This window comes from Rhodamnia argentea, chromosome 3 (genome assembly GCF_020921035.1).
Source record: "Rhodamnia argentea isolate NSW1041297 chromosome 3, ASM2092103v1, whole genome shotgun sequence".
NCBI classification, from domain to species: Eukaryota; Viridiplantae; Streptophyta; class Magnoliopsida; order Myrtales; family Myrtaceae; genus Rhodamnia; species Rhodamnia argentea.
Window position 1 is genome coordinate 28765229 of NC_063152.1, and position 18593 is coordinate 28783821.

At 40.3% G+C, this 18593-nt stretch overlaps 3 protein-coding genes across 5 annotated transcripts; all 3 read right to left on the reverse strand.

The window, feature by feature from the left end:
• Nucleotides 1–182: 182 nt before the first annotated feature.
• On the reverse strand, nt 183–3532 carry LOC115743193 (methionine adenosyltransferase 2 subunit beta). Of its 3 annotated transcripts, none has more exons than XM_048276564.1 (6): nt 3063–3532; nt 2217–2400; nt 1815–2002; nt 1335–1458; nt 863–993; nt 183–569 (listed from the first exon to the last, which is right to left on the reverse strand). In XM_048276564.1, the coding sequence occupies exons 1-6, from the start codon at nt 3282–3284 to the stop codon at nt 438–440; spliced, it is 981 nt and encodes a 326-aa protein (XP_048132521.1). In that variant the 5' UTR covers nt 3285–3532; the 3' UTR covers nt 183–437. The 3 variants fall into 3 exon arrangements, with proteins under 3 accessions (XP_048132521.1, XP_030533752.1, XP_030533753.1); XM_030677892.2 differs by having other exon boundaries at nt 2217–2376; nt 3063–3523; XM_030677893.2 differs by having other exon boundaries at nt 2217–2376; nt 3068–3277.
• A 2124-nt stretch (nt 3533–5656) lies between these two features.
• Nucleotides 5657–10878, reverse strand: LOC115743013 (purple acid phosphatase 23-like). Its single transcript, XM_030677584.2, has 8 exons — nt 10354–10878; nt 9794–9985; nt 8789–9125; nt 8137–8354; nt 7816–8006; nt 6988–7269; nt 6407–6529; nt 5657–6145 (listed from the first exon to the last, which is right to left on the reverse strand). Exons 1-8 carry the CDS (start codon nt 10856–10858, stop codon nt 6014–6016), a joined length of 1980 nt encoding a protein of 659 aa, XP_030533444.2. The 5' UTR covers nt 10859–10878; the 3' UTR covers nt 5657–6013.
• Nucleotides 10879–12123: 1245 nt separating this feature from the next.
• Nucleotides 12124–16262, reverse strand: LOC115743017. Its single transcript, XM_030677607.2, has 7 exons — nt 16077–16262; nt 14463–14789; nt 14286–14379; nt 13925–14046; nt 13622–13771; nt 12809–12913; nt 12124–12564 (listed from the first exon to the last, which is right to left on the reverse strand). The coding sequence occupies exons 2-7, from the start codon at nt 14778–14780 to the stop codon at nt 12514–12516; spliced, it is 840 nt and encodes a 279-aa protein (XP_030533467.1). The 5' UTR covers nt 14781–14789; nt 16077–16262; the 3' UTR covers nt 12124–12513.
• Between the last annotated feature and the right edge of the window lie 2331 nt (nt 16263–18593).

An 18593-nucleotide genomic window follows, 5' to 3' on the forward strand; every position in this document is an offset into this window, starting at 1 on the left:
AGATGACTAGCTGTAACTTGCAAGGCTTCTTTTTTTGTCATCATGTGTCACCCAAGGCCTCTAAAGCATCAAAATCGCAACTTTGATCTGCCCACCTCAGGTTACTAATTACCTCCGGCATCAAAATGTAGGATGTGGTACAAATAAAAATTCATCATCGTCTAGAAACTAGACATCGCTGCTGAACAAGTGAACAACGAATTTTTATTCGAAATATGTGAAATCATTCCATGATTGTCGTTACACAACACCCGCATAAGAATGAAACAATACATGGGAACTTCCAGCCATTAAAACCTAGCAGAACTTATGCTCAATGGATCCTAGGCTCTTCAGAGGCTGGTGATCATCAAGAACCGCTTATAAAGCCCATTTAACCAAAAAAAAAAAAAGACAAATGGAACAAATAGAAGCGACATTTTTAGCATCAAAGAGCATCAAGCACTGCCTTCAGCTTCAAGTGTCAATCTGACACCTTCTTTAAATGGAGTAGGAGAAATTCTTAGCGTCTGAACCACTCTAGTGATATCCATGGAGATGTCAGCTGGGGATCTCACACCACGGTCAACCTGTTGAAAATCACGCATATCGACTATCAGAAAAGTCGGTAATTCAAAGAAACAGGCCATCTATAGTTAAGATTTAAAGAATCTCGGGCACGGAGTGCAAGATGAATATTAGTGCTTCGCTACTCTCATCTGAATGACAATAATAACTGACGGAATAACTAGATAGGATAAAGTTAAGCACAACCATCAAGGACAGAACAGCAAATTGGAGTCATCACCAACCGCCAGATGGGTTATTGGAGGAGAAGTAAACACAAAAATAAATAGGAAAAGAGTTTTGTTGATAGACATACTGATGAAGCAGACACTAGAGTGATTAAAGAGGTGCTGTATCCTCTAATATGCGCCACAGTCTCCGCCATTTGAGCACGAGAGACTCTGTCAGGTCCCCCAACATTTAGTAGCAATTGCATGCGCTCCCCATCTGGACCAATCATCAATTATTGTAGTAACCACAGAAATGGACAGAACATAACTAATTTGTGATAACAGTCACCACAACATTCTCAGTTCCTTGGACAAAATGCAGATGACTTATCTATTTCAATTCCCCAATAAGTGTGTGAATATTGCTCAATGCAGAGTTAAGTGAAGCAACTGACAAATAAAAGCCACCCTTTTCTAAATCATAAGGATATGAAACTTTTATTAACATCTCCATGTATGATCTAATGTTTAATTTGACTAACAATGATCTAAAAGTTACCAACATTACCCAGCATGACAGATAAAAAATGGTCACTGCAAGCACTAGAAATTTGTTACCTGATATCCACCTACTTGTCAGAGCTTGTATGATAGTTACAACATCCTTGACATACACTGGACAGCGAAACTCATCATGGAAGAACTCTGCTTTATCTCCTCTAGAGAGGACGCTATCAATCCACTGCATCACAATTATGGGCGGGCGCCAGTTAAGACACTGAAAAATCCGTTTCTTGACCTCTGATTATGCCCTTTATAGCACTCACTGCCTGGCTGTTGCTCCTATTAGATTTTCTAGTATGCATGCTTGAACATTTGACGTATCATACAGAGGTGCCCTCCTTTAGAAAGATCTTATACCTCTATTTTGTATCTCACGTGGCCAAAAGGAAAGAAAAAAAAAAGCATCCCTGAGGTACAGGAATTCATCAAGATTATATATGAAAGAGAGATATGAGTGTGCACATGTGGAAGGAATAATCTAATATCACTCAATCTGTTGTTCAATCGCCTCTAGTTTCCATACACTCTTTTTACCTGAATGGGAAGAGACTTTGGAACAGGTGAAATAGTCTGAGGGCCAAATATGATGCTGCTTCTCAAGATAGCAAAGTTTGACCAGTTCATGCTGATGAACTGCTCTGCTGCCACTTTAGAATTTCCATAAACATTCACAGGAATAGTTTCGTCCTCTTCCTTGTAGAAGGATTTCACCCCTTCATATACTGAATTCAAATGCATCAAATATGAGGAAATCAGTTTCGGCAAGATTTGACGAGTAGAGGACATTCAATATAAGCTGAACCCCACAAACGTGCATGTTTGCTAAAATGATCTCCATAACAGAAGTTCTGTTACTTTAAGGGATAACCAGTCGCCAATAGTCTAAGTTGAGAATGAACACTGAAATAAGAAGAGACTTGAGACTAAGTAGTTTACCTTGATCAGTTGATAGATGAATAAGAAGAGTGTTAGCCTCCTTAAAGGTCGATAACCATTCTAAAAGAGTAGAAGGCACATTAATAGACATAGCGGCAGCTGGGTCTGCTTCGCAGGCACGAGGTACAGAGAGTGCAGCACAGTTAACGACCACATCAGGCTGCCATTCAGACATGGTACTTCTCTTCAGCGCGAATGGAACCAGATCATGTTTTGTTACATGTCGGCTCTCAAGAGCGAAACTAATAGAATGCGACACGATCAAGAAAGATCTAAATCATCATGATTATCAGGCATCAATGGAAAGATCATCCTCCAAAACTAGTGGCACAATTTTTATAAAATCACTGCCCTAGTCGTAGAAACATCCCAAATAAAAAGAAGAAACGTGCAGCAATTATGTAAGGAAACAAAGAAACTGAATCTGGAGCATCAGGCAGCCGGAGGTGTGAGAAAAAAAAAAACTACAATGCAAATGGGCTCAGATGCAAAGTCGCATACGAATTTGTTGCCTGACTAAGCTTCAACACATTGCAACTCAGTTATCATCAAGAACAGTCGTTGTCCAGCATCAGATAATCGAAGCAAAGTGTTCTTCTTTGCAACAAAGAATCAGATTTCCAAAGCCAAAGTTTGAGGCATACAACTTAAGTTCAATTCAGCACGTTCCCTCTCGTAGATTCGTAACCCATGTTGTCAGTCCTCAGAACGACTAGAGCAAAGCTTTTTTCCATTCCCATAGCGAGCTCGACTCAAAACATTTGGTGAGCAAACAAGACAAGCGAGCAACATGAACAAAAATGCTTCAGAGTGAACAAAAATTGAAAGTAATGCCAGTAACAAAACCTGACCGAACGCTTGCGAAACGGCATCGAGTCCTGCTCCAGATTGCAAATCAACAAGAAATGCCAGAGAACGAGGAAAGGCATCGCGCAAAGCCCGAGGGAGACTGAAGCGGTACGTGAACGCGACGTCGTAGGGAGAATCTGGAACCTCGGAAAAAGCCTGCAGGAGGTGCTGGCCCAAGTAGCCAGTGCCACCAACGACCAAGATTCGCTTCCGGGTCATCTTCTTCCTCGCCGACCTCTTCTTCTTCTTCTTGGGCGTGGTTGTACTGTGGCCGAGCAAGGAAAACAAGCAAATGCAGGCGAAGAAACGAGGAGAGATAACGGATCCTTTGTGGCGGATGGACAATCTGACAGGGAGGATCTGCGATGGAGGGAAGCTTCTGTTGTCGCGTCGTCGGCAACTTCACGAGGAGGACGTCTAGCCACTCTCGGGCTGTGCTCGTCCAGGCTATATAGCTGATCCAAATGGAGACCCACGGGTCAGCCCGATTATGCCTATCCTTCGTGAAGTCCATCCACTTAGCCTAGTGGAAAAGGCTAAACGACATCGTATGATGACTGCACTCCTTGCTCTGATGCTTCCTTTTCCTGTATCTTAAGTCTCTTCGACTGTCGAAAAAAAAAAAAATCTGTCGTCTCCTCCAACCTCGTCAACACGTTAATGATGGAGCTATAACACGGTTAACACCATGTCTCGAAGATACACATGTCGATTCAGGCTTGGGTGTTTTCTGGAGCTCAAATTCCAGTAGCTCTTTGAACTTGTCTCTTTGAATTTGTGTATATTTTTTCTTTTCACTTTTGATGTAGTTCATTGCGTTAAATGAGTAATACTGCTAGCAAAATGCTTCAGGTCTTACCTATATGTGAGCCCTCACAAAAAAAAAAAAAAATGGTTCTAATAACATTTCGTGAAAAGAGAAATCATAATTGTTAATATGTTCTTAAAGCATACAGTTTGTTTTGAACATATTCTTATGATACATTCTTCAACTATATAGTTTTGTGTTAGAATGATATAATCTGCATTTAATTAAATAAAATGTGTATTTAACAATGAGTGAAATGAATCACGTAATTTACGCTATTCAATTGTACTTATCAAATTGTGAAGAAGTCACATGCTTCAATGATACAACTTTTATTTAAATGATATAGTTTCCTTAATTCAGCCAAATATAAGATTGAAATAAATGATGTAGTCAATTTAATTCAGCAAAAATTTAACAAAATAAATCTACAACTTGATTTATTTGGAACATACGTACTTACATTATGCCGATTTTTACATGTTTTTTTTAAGGGAAAATGACACAAATGATCCATGAACTTTTCTATTATGTGCAATGTGATCTCTGAACTTTTAATTTGACCAATATGGCATCTGAACTTTAACCCAATGTGTAATATGGTCTCTAAACTTTTAATTTATTCAATGTGATCCCCGAACTTTTAGAACATATTCAACTTAGTTCTTGAACTATAAGAAAATGTTCAAAGTCATCCCCGAACTTGAATTAATAGAAGGACTATATTGAACATCTTCATATAAGTCGGGGACTAAGTTAAACATGTTCCAAAAGCTCATGGACCATATTAGTCAAATTAAAAGCTCAAAGACTACATTGCACGTTGGGTTAAATTTGAGGGACCATATTGATCAAACTAAAAGTTTAGGGACTATATCGTACATTGGATTAAAATTCATATACCATTTGTGTCATTATTCCTTCTTTCAAAATTGATTTATTTGAAGATATATAGCTGATAACCATCATAGATACATTTCTACGAAAATAAAAAAGGACAACAATTTATCTAAAATCCACTTAATTTGAAATTGATTTTGAGAAATAGTTAAGAGAGAAGCTCAAAGGCTTTAATTTATCATTCTTCAACGACTTATGCTTTCAAAGGTACGGTTCAAATGGACTCTAAATAATGAAGGAGAGACGACCTCGAGTTTTGGCCCACCAATTAGGATTGACGGAAAATGTCATTTAACTAATGTAACACTAAATAAATAAACCAACATTCATTTAACACATCATCAATTCTGTTTTGTGAAAATTCCATTAGTTCCGGAAGATTAATTAAAAAAAAAACCTATTGTGTAAAAAAAAAAAAAGAAACAAATTTCTATAGAGTAAATAGGGAAAAGGGTCATTAACTTACTACATATGTACGAGCATAGTTGAATTCGTTTTAGCTTTCTCAAAGAACATTAATGTTAGATAAGTGGAAAAATCAAACTTCCTACTAAATTATTGTAGAAGTTAATGGCTATCAATTTACGCTTTTTATTAGTCCACATTTATAATTAAGTAATTACATATTTGCGAACCATATGTGATTAATTACTAACGACCTCTTTATACATTGCATGAATCCATTTTAATTTTATTAACAAACATTAGTGACGGATAATTAAGCTTTTTATTTAATCTAATTAATGCAGACGATAAAGTAAACGTTCTTATATTTTTATAGTTATCGATTCTTAATTACCACAAAGCAGCCCCATGCAAAATTCACACAACTCAAATCAAGAGACGATTGCGCCAGAAGAACGGAATATAAATAAAATCAAAGGACAACTATAGAATTATTCTATTGGATAGCCCACCATCAGACTTCAAAGGTAATACATAGTGTTTTTGAATGCAATATGGACAGTCTGCTCAGCACTCGTGCCAGATTTACATTTTATGTGACTTCATGAATGTCAATAAAACAGAAGAAAAAGTGGAATCTGTATTCAAGTAAATGTGTAAATTGTGTATGCACAAGTTTTACTTTACCTTGACTCTTGAGTATTTCCATGGACAGATTACGCATGCAGATAACTTTGTTCCAGTATTCCCATATGAAGTTACGCACGAGAACTTTCTTAATCTGTACGAGGTAATTGTAGAACGAAATTTAAAAGATCCACGCTTTTGAAGACGGTCATCTCGTGACAACGCCAAACGAAACAACAAGCAAGCTCATAAGCCACATCATTTTGTATGATAGAATTCTGGTAGATGATGGGGACGCGGGTTCCAACGCTTGAGCACCTTGAGGAGGATCGCTACTTTCCTGTCAGAAAAAAACCAAGAACAAATTGAATTCACCGAGTGTGCCGTTAATGTCATCGGGTTTCAACTTCTAGAGATTACAAAACTTGAAAACACAAGGAGAAATTTGTCACCAAATACAGTTGGCTGTGTACGAGATGTTGCAAAAGAAATAAAGAAGTGAATGGCCCTCGTGTTGAACAACAAATGGAACTAGAGGTGCAATAATTTCATGACACAGAAAGAAATATTTAAATGACGAAACTATGGTTTAGAGAATCACTTTTGTGGTTGGAGAACATAATCCAGGCTGTCGCACGATGAATATCTGATCGCCTGGTTTGTCTTCCTTGTAGGCATCCTGATTCCTATGCCAAGTCCACAATGCATATGTTGAATTCACAACCTGCCGAAGGAAATATAGCAAAATTCGCTAAGTTGAAGTATGATGTTAGAAAGTTGCGGTCAAAGAAAAGTGATATGAACATTTGTAATTCATGGCGGTCATTCTCCGGAATCAAATACCCGTCTACTGATTTGACCTGAAATAAACTTCTCTCAACTAAAAGAAGAAAAAGGGCACTGAGATCGTCTGATCCAACTGCTCTGATTCAAACTTACACTCAGGTTATTGATGTTTGATATGGAATTCATAGGAAGAGATGCTTTAGATAGTGAGGAGACAAGGATGACTGTATCTGTTCAGCTAGGGAAGCATTTTAACATGGCAAAGGGCACTTACTGCAGCAAATTGGAGCCAAGCTCAATAAAAATCGCTGTGGCATCTACATTATGACATGCCTACAATGTTTTATGTAGACTAAGTGTGAAAAAGGTGCAGGGCCTAACATTTAACAACCACACCTCGAGTATTCCATGTCCAAAGCTGCTCTCTCTGTAAGCACTCCACTCAGGTTGCTTGCTCCAGCAGAATTTGCCTTTGGCAGGGCCGGAGGAGAAATTCAGAGGACACAAACCTCCAAACTCAGGCTTGTTGTCCTCAGGTTTAGGACACTTTCCAGGGTCATCTGCAAAATCGACGTCGACCTTCTCGATATTGCCACCATCCCCGATTGTTATGTATACAGGACCACATGGGTCCAGTGTATAGTTGTAGACTCTGTTCATCCTCTCATATGCATGCACCTGTGAACCAAAACCTATATATCATGCAACTAACTAATAATTATAAAGAGGAAGGTAGTGGTATGTCCACATAGTGTCGTTTTTTCAACTTGAGTTTTATATAAACGTAATCCAAGACTCGAATTCTCCTCTCTTGCCACTTTGATCTGTGTCCTAATTTTCTAATCTTTCGGCTGGCAGATTGCAATACATGATGAAAGGACATCATGGTGAAATATTAATATCAGGGTTGTCTAAGAAGAAGCCGAGTCTGGTTGGTAGTAGAAAGTGAACATGTTGCTAGTCATATATGGGCATCATATGCACTAGCTCTGGTTTCAGTTCATCCTTGTCGCAACCTTCAAGATTATAAAGTTAAAATGGGCATCCCTATCCGAGACTAAATACCAAAAATTCACAGGGGGTGAAAGCATCGCAACGCCGTCATGATCATCATAAGTTCTTTCCTCCTCCTCACGCAGGACAACAAGTGCACAGATTACAAGGGAAAGGAGCTTAAAGTTTCAAAGTGCAAAAACTTTAAGCTTCCTCATGTTATGTACTCACATGGCCATTGAACACAATATCGACTTTGTATTGATAAAGAAGAGCTTCCATTTGTTGCCTCATGCATTCAAACTCTTGATAATGGGAGTTATAGCTATTGTACCATGGTGGATGCCAAGCAGCAACCACCCATGGGGTTAAACTGCGATCCACTCGATGCAAGTCATCCATCAGCCACGAATACTGAGCACCTAGAAGGGCGAAATTATGTCAAACCAATGTCAGGAGACAAAAGTTATAAATCATCCATCAGCTGTGTGCATGGCTCTTCTTCATACTGTGACTAAGTAGCAATGTGTAACACAGGATTTAGTCATGTACCAGTTATGTTGTAGTCCACATAGGCTCCGAGCATAATAAAGTGTACTCCTCCAGCATTAAAGGAGTAGTAGAAACTGCTGTTGGAACGACTCTCCTCCGAGGGAACGGCAAACCTTGTTCGGTAAGATTGGAAGGTGATCCCATCAACTTGGGGTTCAATCTCGTGGTTGCCTTCTATGACCATCATAGGCACTCTCGACGTCAATGGTTCCATGAACCTGAAATTGAAATTAATTCGTTGTTGGTGCATTCAAACAGGGGAGTTGCAAGAGCATTGTTATGTGCAGTAGCAGAGACATAAAAATGGACGGCCATACCAAAATACACCCGCCATTCTACCTCTGCCTCAATCTACATACAATGTGGACGATCGTACCAAATCATCAAGTATAAAAAAAGACAAAGAAGGAAATACTCATGCTGACATAAAACTATCAAGTGCGACCTACATCTTAGACACGGTATTCATATTGGTGCAGCAATGTTTGGTCTTCCCTGCTTCAAATTGATTAGCAGTTGCACCATGATGAAGATGCTTCATTTTAAGCTTGCATCACAAACTTTTATCATCTTATGACTCAATGCATACACGACAGAATATTCAACTGATGAAAACGAACCCATGAAGGATGTGAAGGCGCAGAGGGTTTACCTTCCCCAGCCATCCCAGCGAGGTTGATACGTCTCCCTAATGGGTGCATTTGGAAACGAACAAGAGAAGCACGAAGCACCTTGTCCCCCAGTGGTGAGATACTGGTTTGCATAAGTCAAGTCTCCAACCATCAAAACCAAGGCTGGATCATTCTTGATCACGTGATCTACGGTTGTCGAAGAATTGCTCGTGAGACCTAAATCTCCGATAACGGCTATACGACTGGGATATGCATTTGGACTGGATGAGGGCATGGTCTTGAAGGAATATTCGTCGCTCATAGCTGGAAGAGAACTGTCGCCGCACTTAAAATAATAAGTAATACCAGCTTTAAGACCTGCAAAGGGAAAAAGAAAAATCAGCAGAGCAGGCAATAAGTAATTTAAAATGTTATGAGCAAACTACTGTTAATCTGGTCGAAACTTAATGTTTGGTGGAGGGTGAATTGATAAGCATAGAGATCAATCTCTCTTCTATGTGGTTGGACTATTACAGTAAGTGTTTTTTCCAGATTCTTCAAGCTAATAATTGCAGTGAGCACCGGCAGGCAGAGTACTAAAGACCACTTATGAGCTTTCTTCTTCTTGAAGAAAATCATTTTGCCGAAAAAGTACTCTTTGCTAGATTTCTTCTCATAGTGCATGAACCAATTAACGTTTTTTACTTCTCATAGTGAATGAACCAATTACAAAAATCAATGATAATAGGCAATATAATAAGCAATTACAGTGAAGCTTCTTATGCCCTTTAAAGCGTCTACCTGCAGATACCAGTTGAATTCACTTGAAAAGATGCTCCTTACACCATCTCAGATGATGCCATGTAGGTATACAAAAATTTCAGATGCCAGGGTAAATTCAAAACTAAAGTGAAACCCACTACAGTATATGAAGGAATCTGTCGCTTACAATTCAGATAATGTTTCCCCCTGGGTTAGGAATGAGCTTTAAGTTATGAAAAAGAAATCGAGAACCTTGTACCGCATTTCACTGATTACTGATTTACCTTTGAGTCTGACATGATGAATAATGCCAGAGGTGTAATTCAAGAGCCCCTTGAACGGGTATAGTTGACTGTAGACAGCAGACCTGCCATCTTGCTGGCTCGTGTACTTCCCACTCTCCGTACCATACCAAACCTCACTGGCCACCGATGACGGATCGAGTGGAGTCACATTCTTGCCAATCTGAGCATCCCCTTAAAAGACGCAGATCAACTCATTAACCCGACCAACATCAATAACAATTCCAACTTCTTAACACATAGAAACAAATATATTTCACCGACCACCCTTGTAATCGATGAATTCATACGCAACCCAACCCATAAGGTGGAAATGCAATTACGACTTGGTCGTCACAACAGTCCATTACGCATCGGACGAAATGCATTATGATATTAAGAGAGAGAGAGAGAGAGAGAGAGAGAGAGAGAGAGCTAACACATATTCCTAATTTCCAAGAACTGTTAGTACCATACTTGAAACTTGTACATATACCTCAAGCTTGACCACTCTGATTTTACAAACATAACAGAACAGCAAGATGGTGAAGGAAATTAATTACCTGTGATCCAAGAGACCCACATGGAGCTAGGATCGGTGGACAGCGCGAGCGAGATCTGCTCTGGGAACGAGGAAGTGACGTTCTTCTTGAGCCTCGGGTGATCCATGGGCAAGTCGTCGCTGCCCAAGCGGAGGGACGGGTCGAAGCGGCGCGTGACGGGCTCGAACGGACCCTCGAGGGTGGTGGGTATCGCGCCGCCGCTCTGCCCCATCACGGCGACCGTGGCCGCCGCCTGCGCGAGGACGAGAATGGCGATCGAACGCGTCAGCGCTTTACGGGCTCCCATCGTTTTGGATTTTTCTTGTCCTGCCCCTGTTTCGACAGCGTTACTGTTGGGAAAACACAGAAGGGTACTGACAGTCTTCATAGGAGCTGATTCGGAGAGGTCGAGGAAGTGGAAGGTTTGGGGATCAGAGACAGAATATGCCTTGGTTTGGTGAAATATGCCTGTCCTGGTTTGGTGCCATGGGGTTCGCGGCTGCGGGTGCCTACGGCTACTAGCCATGTCTCAAACTGTCGTTAAACCTGACGCTTATGTCTCCAGATCAGCGATCAATTGAGAAAATGGTCAAATGACGCCCGACCCCTCTCATGTCGGATGCCAAGAGAGACAACGGATTGCAGGCAAAAGCAGATATCCTCCAGCGAGATTGCGTTTATGCTCCGGTTTTATTGATGGCGACTTGATTTTTAATTTTTTATCAATTGATTAGAGATGATCCAAAAAATGAAAATCTTAATTTTTCGGGTCGATACTACAAAAATCCCCAATTAATACACCTGTGCCACATCTATTACAGACTAATTTTTGTGCCACGAAAATAAAAAATTTCAAATTGGTACATTCGTGTCATATTTACCCCCAAATTGTGGTACAAGTGTACCAATTTAGGATTAATGTGACATGCAAAAATTAATTCGAGGTAAATGTGATACACGCTAGGGCTGATCATAATAAACCGATCGAATCGGAACCGCCCGAATCGGCCGGATTGGTCCGTTTCCTAGAGGCTTTGGTCTAGTTCCGTTTCCTAGAGGCTTTGGTCTAGTTCCATAAATTGGAAACCGGTTACAGTTGCTCCGATTCCCAGTTCCAATAGGGAACTAGACCGCCTAAATATCTTTTATTTATTTGTTTACTTCTTAAATATAAATGTAGACTTAATTTAACCTCCTTTGTTTACCCTTTCGCATATCTAATCTTTGTGGATGAGAAGAAAGATTGGTAGACATCAGTTTGACAAAAAGGATGGGTGCGCCAAGTATTTGTAGCAAGTAATTATCTCTCAGTGTGTCTCCTATTCGACGCGGGACACAAAAGGAAGAAACACTTGCTATATGCGACACTAAAAAGAGAATAGTCATTCTCTCTCCAGTACCCCACATCGACTGTCATTATCTCAACAAGTTTATAGCAAATTATTCTTTCTTTTTATTGTCACTTTATTGTCCCACACCCACCAGAAGACACAATGAGAGAGAATAACTTGCGATATAACAGGCGTAATTCACATATTTTAGTCTTCGATCAGTTGCATTGGACCGTTAGGTACCGGACCAGACGATCCGGTCCCCTTTCCGATCGTTCTACTTGCCCGCTTTTGTTGCCATTGCCATCTTTTGGCATTGAACCCGGATGTGGTCAATCCCTCTTGACTAAACCGGGAGGTGTAAGTATCATACCAATCGCAATCTCACCGTGAAGAGAACAACCAGTTTGCATGTGTACATCCCGATCAACGAGGAACAGTGCTACATGATAGACAGGAATGGGAAGCCAATGGCACCAGTCCTGCAGATTGAGAAAAGGGGGAGGGGGTGTAGACGAATGATTAAAAAAATCATCGTTGTATTATTTACAACTCGAAATTCCCAAATAAGCAGGAGCCTCATGCGGAAAACTAGAAACCTCCCTTTGCAAGTTCTCCTGAGATTCTAAAGCTAAATTCTATACGGCAAAGTGCAAACCTCGAAAGGCAATCAATCAACCGATAGACCAGAAGCTGATTTCTAATTGCACGTATAAAACAACATTGAATGGGAGGATGGCAAAACTGTGGCATGGGCAACCCCTTCTCTATGCCACTTTGCCTGATGCAGACAACTGCAGAGCACCAGCTCTGGAAAAGTAGAAGACAGCCGAGATTGGCTGGCTTCCTCTCAGTTGTTGTGCGGGATCCCTTGAGACTTCTCAACGAGTGATTCAATTTTCTGGTGGGAACATCAGAATCACAGATAATTAGAATGAAAATAAAAAAAGAAATATATCTGATAGAGCTAGTTTCTCTTAGAGAGAAGGCAGATAAGCTCCCAAATGGATAAAATATTCCCAATGAAATTCCAAGATTCTTGAAATCCTTTTGACAGTTAATGATGGAAAACGCTTTATCTCATCCGGTTAAAAGACTTGAATAAGCCTTCTAAAATGCGAACTTTACAGAAAGCAACTCCATACCTTCACTGACTTGTTGACTTCTTCAAGTTTGTTTAGCAGCAGTTCACCAGGCACTATGCCCCTATGCTCAATTGAAGGATGGCGTGGGGAACCAGTCATCTGCATCTTAGAATTGATGAGAACATCATCATCAGAAACTAACTCAAATATATAAAGTCAGCAGCATAGAAACAGGAACAACAGCAGAAACTATATTTTGATTATCTCCTTCCAATGTTTCCCCCGAAAAACTGGAGGCCCGAACTATGTCTCTGCCGTAAGAGTATGTGGACTTCATTAGTAGCAGAACCTCAATGACTGACACACCCGAGAAATCATTAGAATAGACTCTAGTCAAAACATTAGTCCTGCCTTATGAAGAGATCTTATCCTTGGGTTGTAAATCGCCGATTAGTGACGAATAGAATCCTTGTCTCCTGCTACTGCAGTAGCCTACAATCACTAGGCAAACCCCAGTCACAGTGGCTGACTTACTGTTATTGATGTTTATGAAGTTTGCTTGTATCTACAGTGTACATAAAAGTTGGCAGTTGTGCATTGAGAAAGAATCTATCGGTTTCTGAAAAAGCTTCTACCAAAGAGTCAGCTACATATGAAAATAAGCTTGCCTGTTTTTCCTTATTTTTAACAAAAGATCTCTCGTTGCTGTTAACTTCTGCTAACAAGAAATAGGCAGGCTCATCGCATGTTATCATTTTCTTCCATTTGTAGTTTGATTTGGTTGCTGCTATCACAGAAGTATACTATGCTTTCCTGGCCATGTCTTTCTGAACAAGAAAAGGATTTAGCTTGTAGAACATAGTTATCGAGTACCTTCCAACTTTTGGATGGTGACTTAAGAAAAGTTGATCCCTCAGTCACTGATGTCATACGAGCCATACTGTCTCCTTCAACAACAAAAGAAGTAGGCTTCCAACTTCTGCCAGCATCTTGTATGGCTTTGGAAGCTTCTCTGATAATAACCTGCAAGACATGCAAGGACTCTGAATATACATAATCTCTTCCATGTTGTCCAATGACTGACAAAAATTAGTTTGAGGAGATTGAAGATGGAATTGCAGATGTTCCTCAATCATTAAAAGATGCAGAAAGAAAGAACTGTAAACAATGGTCAACCTTCCTCAGTAAACCAGGGTTTGAAACCCCTTGAACCTGCAGCTCATCTACTGGTGCAGCTTTTCGATGTGCCACGCTTTCAACTCTGAAGGTATGGATCCCGTATATAGACTGCAGCCAACCTTAAAAAAAAAGAAAAAAAGAACACACTATTAACTCAAAAAGTCAAGCATTTGATCAGCGCGATGATATGTCATGTCCTTTTCCCAGAAAACAACCTATTTTGTGTATCCATAATACACTACAGCCATAAGGACATGACGTTCAGTATGCTAAGCATCTTAGGGCAGAGAGGAAAAAGTACAGCAGCTGACATTATAGATAAAGATTAGTGAGTTTCCAATAAAGCAAGCATGAGTACCTTGTTCAATTATTATATCAATCACCAAGGAAAGAGGTACATGCTTCTCAATCATTGCGGGACGCCAGAAGGGTACGAATGATGGCCTCGAAACCTTCAAAAAGAAGAAAATTTAGAATTGCAGAGATGCCTTTTTTCCCTTTTGTAAACATATATAAGAACAGAAAGGTAACAAACCTTGTAAACAATTTTAGTAGGTGTGACATATAACTTTCGTGAGTGAATATCATTTCGAATCACATATCTTCTAATGGGAAGATATATCAACATAAAGATGCCAACTCCCCATGCTAGAACAAGAAGCAGGGATATAGACAGCCATATGATGGTATCATACTTGAGGTGATTTCTCGCAAGCTCCTCAAATGAGGCCGCATAAAGTATCTCCTCAGAAGAATCTGCAGCTTCATTGTTGTCTAATTCAGATTCAGGATCAGGAAGCAGCTGGTTCGATGTACTGCGCTCTGACAGACCATCAGTATGACCCATCAACATTTTCTTGAACTAGAAAAGCCAAAGGAATACAAATTCAAATCATATGTAAGTCACTTGAAGCGGTGTGGTTAAAGGTAGTTAATAAATATTTCTCTACCAGTTAAAGTTCAATAAAATAACTCAAGAATGCTGACAGGATCAATTAATGGCTCCACGAAGTTCCTTGAAAAGTTTCTAATATGCATTGAGAACAAACCTAATACAAGCGAAGTTTAATCCTACTCTCCCTGCCTCTCTTGCAAAATGCTAAAGTTTCTGGGCTGAAGGACACAATTACTGCAATGGGCACTGGTCCGAGATAAAGAAGTTACTGTTAATGCAGTAAGCTTTCTAGTTTCTTAGGTATTACTCAACTCCGGTGTTTATTAACGATCCTCATCTCTAACAGCAAAGTACAGCAAGTCAACAACCCACAAATTTGGCCAAGAAAGGAAGACCTTTCTACAGATCAATTCAAACTGTCAGAAAATTCCTAAATCTCCATCTTTCAGGCTTACGGCCAGAACCTCCAGACATGCCTAGGCCCATTTTCTTCTTGTGATCAGTCTTTTCTCGCTTTGCTCAGCCCTATCATGAACCCTTGCATAAGCTTCTTAGCTGGCCTTACCATAGGAAAGTATCGATTGAACGTCAAGAGTGTGGTCTGGCAGAAAGATGGAATGAGTTGAATAACTATCACAATTAGCCTAGCTAAATCAACGATCTGATAGAAAAGACTGAAAAGTAAGCCATTCAATCAGATACAGGTCAGGAGCTACATTCCACTATGGTTCACAACAAACAATGTCGGCCAACCACACTCCAATACTCATCTCTCAGATGTTTAGATACCTGGGGAAACATCAATGGATCTCGGTATATGAAAATCTCAACACAAGTATAATGGATTCAGAGGGTGAAAAAAGAGGGTAAATGCACTCCATATTCCAAATAGAACAAGAGCAATGCGCAACCAGCATGTTAAATGATGGATCAGTCATGTCATGTGCTAATTAATCCCTATTTTCCTGTCGCCCAAAGAGGAATCTATTTTCAAGAGATTGTTTGAGTCAGAGAGGCTTCTTCCAAATTCAGAGAGAGAAAACAACGACAATGATTCAGACATAGGTAAATTTGAGTCAATTCTCCAATTTCATCTGCTCCGACAACATCAGTAAAGTGACAGAACGCATCTGTAAACTCCAACCACACACACTGATTTAGCAGATCACTCCAAAAGAAAAGCTAGTCGACATTGCAAACTAAATTGTTGCTTTCGGATGCCAGAGATCAACAATGAAGATTCACGCACTTGACCACTTCGACATGCCCAGCTAACTTAGGAACACGACGCAAGTAGCATTTCTGGGATGGAGATGAGATCAGGAATCTTCGTATGCATGTTCGACGATTACGGATTTTGTCCGAATCCAAAGATTCGTCAACTGGAATAGAACCGAGCAATTGGTTTGCGCAAATCACAGACAATGTCGCGGAGCGGAACTTCACCTGTCAACCCTTCGAGTGCCAGACGAACAGAATCAATGGTGGAGGAGCTGAAGCTCAGAATCGCGTGATCTATGGGTATTGGAGTTGCTGTAGTGCTGATGATCCCAGAGCTTCGAGCTGTTTGATTTCTGAAACTACCAGTCTTCGTTCTCTCTGGGTTTCGCCTAGTTTGGGGCCCCCCTCGTATTTAGATTAAACTCGAAAGTTTTCGACTTTTTTTTTTTTTTCATATCACTCCTCGCACTTTTTAAATTTCAGGAATAGCCCTTGCAGTGCTCTATTTTCTGTCGTTCGCTATTCTTCTTGGGTATGAAATTGTAAGATTGTTGCGATAATAATGACTCCATGACATTATGTCTATGGAGAAACAAATTAACGATGAAAATAGCACTACTAATCTTTTTTGTACCTGATATTTCAAATTGAATAATATCAACCCTTCATTATAATATGTTTTATAATATAGCTCTTACCATATTTCTTCCCGCAACATATGTAATTACATTGCAGCCACGATGCTATATATTAGCGCTACTAATTTATGAAAGATCCTTATATATACATTCAACGTGCATAACATTGTGCGACTAATTTTTATCAGCTAATTATGTTTAAAGATATCCCTTCTAAAGAATAATTCAAAAGAAATGTGTATTAAAAAAATTATTTCGTGAAACAGAGGATTTCTATTATGTCAATACAAATAGATTGCCTGTTGTTAGGAGTGCTAAGTTTAAAAGTTCATACCCTAATAAAAAAAAGGTGCGTTGTTGAGGAAATTGCGACATGCGCCCAAATTAAAGAACACACTAATAAATAATGATTAATACCATGAAAAACTTCAACCTGGAACATTTGTGACAAATTTATCTCAATTTTTTTTAAATCACGAAAAACCCCAAACTGGTACTACTATGACAAATTTACCCTAAACTATTTTTTTGACCATAAAAAACCTTAGGGAAAAATCCAAAAAAGGGCCCGAAGTCTTCAGATTTTCTCAAATAAGGGCCCCAAGTGAACATTGTTTCAAAAAAGGGCCCGAAGTCCTCATATTTTTTCAAATAAGGGCCCCAAGTGAACATTGTTTCAAATAAGGGCTTAAAATGACTATAAAATTTCAAAAAAGGGCCTGATTTAAGGGCATTTTAGTCTTTTTACTTATTTAATTTTTTTCTTTTTTATTATTTTATTTGTTATCTGTTTTATCACCGAAAAAAAAAAAAAAAAACGTCAACGGGACCTTCACGGGCGGGAGGGCGGCCCTCCCGCCTCGTGGCCGCCCCCCACCGCCGGAGGGCGGTGGCAAAAGCTTGGCGGGGTCGCCGGCGCCTCGGCGCGCGCCGCGACCCCGCCGGGTCGAGGCGAGGGCCTCGGCCCTCTCCGGATCACGGGTGAGGGTCGGCGGTCCCGCCCGGATCGGGATCGCCGGCGTCGCCGCCCGGACCGGGTCGAGGTCGCCTGGTCAAGGCGACCCCCACCACCGACGGGCGACGGCCGGCGGTCCCCGATCCGGGCGGGACCGCCGGCCCTCAGATCCGGAGAGGGCCCGACCCTCTCCGGTTTTGGCGAGGGCCAGAGGCCCTCGCCTCGACCGGCGGGGTCGCCGGGGTCGCCGGCGACCCCACCGGCCTTCTCCCCGCCCAGGCCCCCCACCGGCGGTGGCCGCGACCACGGGCGGGAGGGCGCCCTCCCGCTTGTGAAGGTTTTTTTGTTTTTTTTTGTTTTTTTTATTTACATAAATCAGGAAAAAGAGAAAAAATGAATAAAAAAATTAAAATGTGAAATGATGAAAACGCCCTTCGGGCCGGACCCTTTTTTGAAACATTATGATCACTTCGGGCCCTTAATTGAAACATATTATGTCACTTTGAGCCCTTATTTGAAGCATAGTTCACTTGGGGCCCTTATTTGAGAAAATCTGAAGACTTCAGGCCCTTTTTTGGATTTTTCCCAAAACCTTAAAGCGATATATACGTGACAAATTTATCCTAAATCAATTTTTTTAGCTACAAAAAATCTCAAATTAATACATTTGAGACAAAACTTTCTTCTGTTAAATTGAGTTAATATCACAAAAAACCTAAATTGATGCATATGTGACAAATGGAGGGTAAAAACCCCAAACTAGTATACCTATGAACCGCCACATGTTATTCAACTCAGGAATTTGATGGTTGGATTTAGGAAAAAATAACAGAGGGTAAATTTGTCAAAGTGTGCAAGTTTGGAGTAAATTTGTTACAAGCGTACCAATTTAGGATTTTTTGTGATTAAAAAAATAGTTTGGGGTAAATTTGTCACATGTATATTGGTTCGGGATTT

What these genes read in the sequence shown, in the direction of transcription:
- LOC115743193 (XM_048276564.1), bottom strand. Translation starts at nt 3,284, where the DNA reads ATGACCCGGAAGCGAATCTTGGTCGTTGGTGGCACTGGCTACTTGGGC. An exon ending in TTTCGCAAGCGTTCGGTCAG is followed by an intron (nt 2,401 to 3,062) that starts GTTTTGTTACTG and finishes TTCGCGCTGAAG; the next exon opens with AGAAGTACCATGTCTGAATG. An exon ending in GACAAGTAGGTGGATATCAG is followed by an intron (nt 994 to 1,334) that starts GTAACAAATTTC and finishes TGATTGGTCCAG; the next exon opens with ATGGGGAGCGCATGCAATTG.
- LOC115743013 (XM_030677584.2), bottom strand. Translation starts at nt 10,858, where the DNA reads ATGGCTAGTAGCCGTAGGCACCCGCAGCCGCGAACCCCATGGCACCAA. An exon ending in TCATCATGTCAGACTCAAAG is followed by an intron (nt 9,126 to 9,793) that starts GTAAATCAGTAA and finishes TTCCCTTTGCAG; the next exon opens with GTCTTAAAGCTGGTATTACT. An exon ending in CGCTGGGATGGCTGGGGAAG is followed by an intron (nt 8,355 to 8,788) that starts GTAAACCCTCTG and finishes TTTCAATTTCAG; the next exon opens with GTTCATGGAACCATTGACGT.
- LOC115743017 (XM_030677607.2), bottom strand. Translation starts at nt 14,780, where the DNA reads ATGTTGATGGGTCATACTGATGGTCTGTCAGAGCGCAGTACATCGAAC. An exon ending in TGATATAATAATTGAACAAG is followed by an intron (nt 14,047 to 14,285) that starts GTACTCATGCTT and finishes TTTTTTTTTAAG; the next exon opens with GTTGGCTGCAGTCTATATAC. An exon ending in AAGTCAACAAGTCAGTGAAG is followed by an intron (nt 12,565 to 12,808) that starts GTATGGAGTTGC and finishes TGTTCCCACCAG; the next exon opens with AAAATTGAATCACTCGTTGA.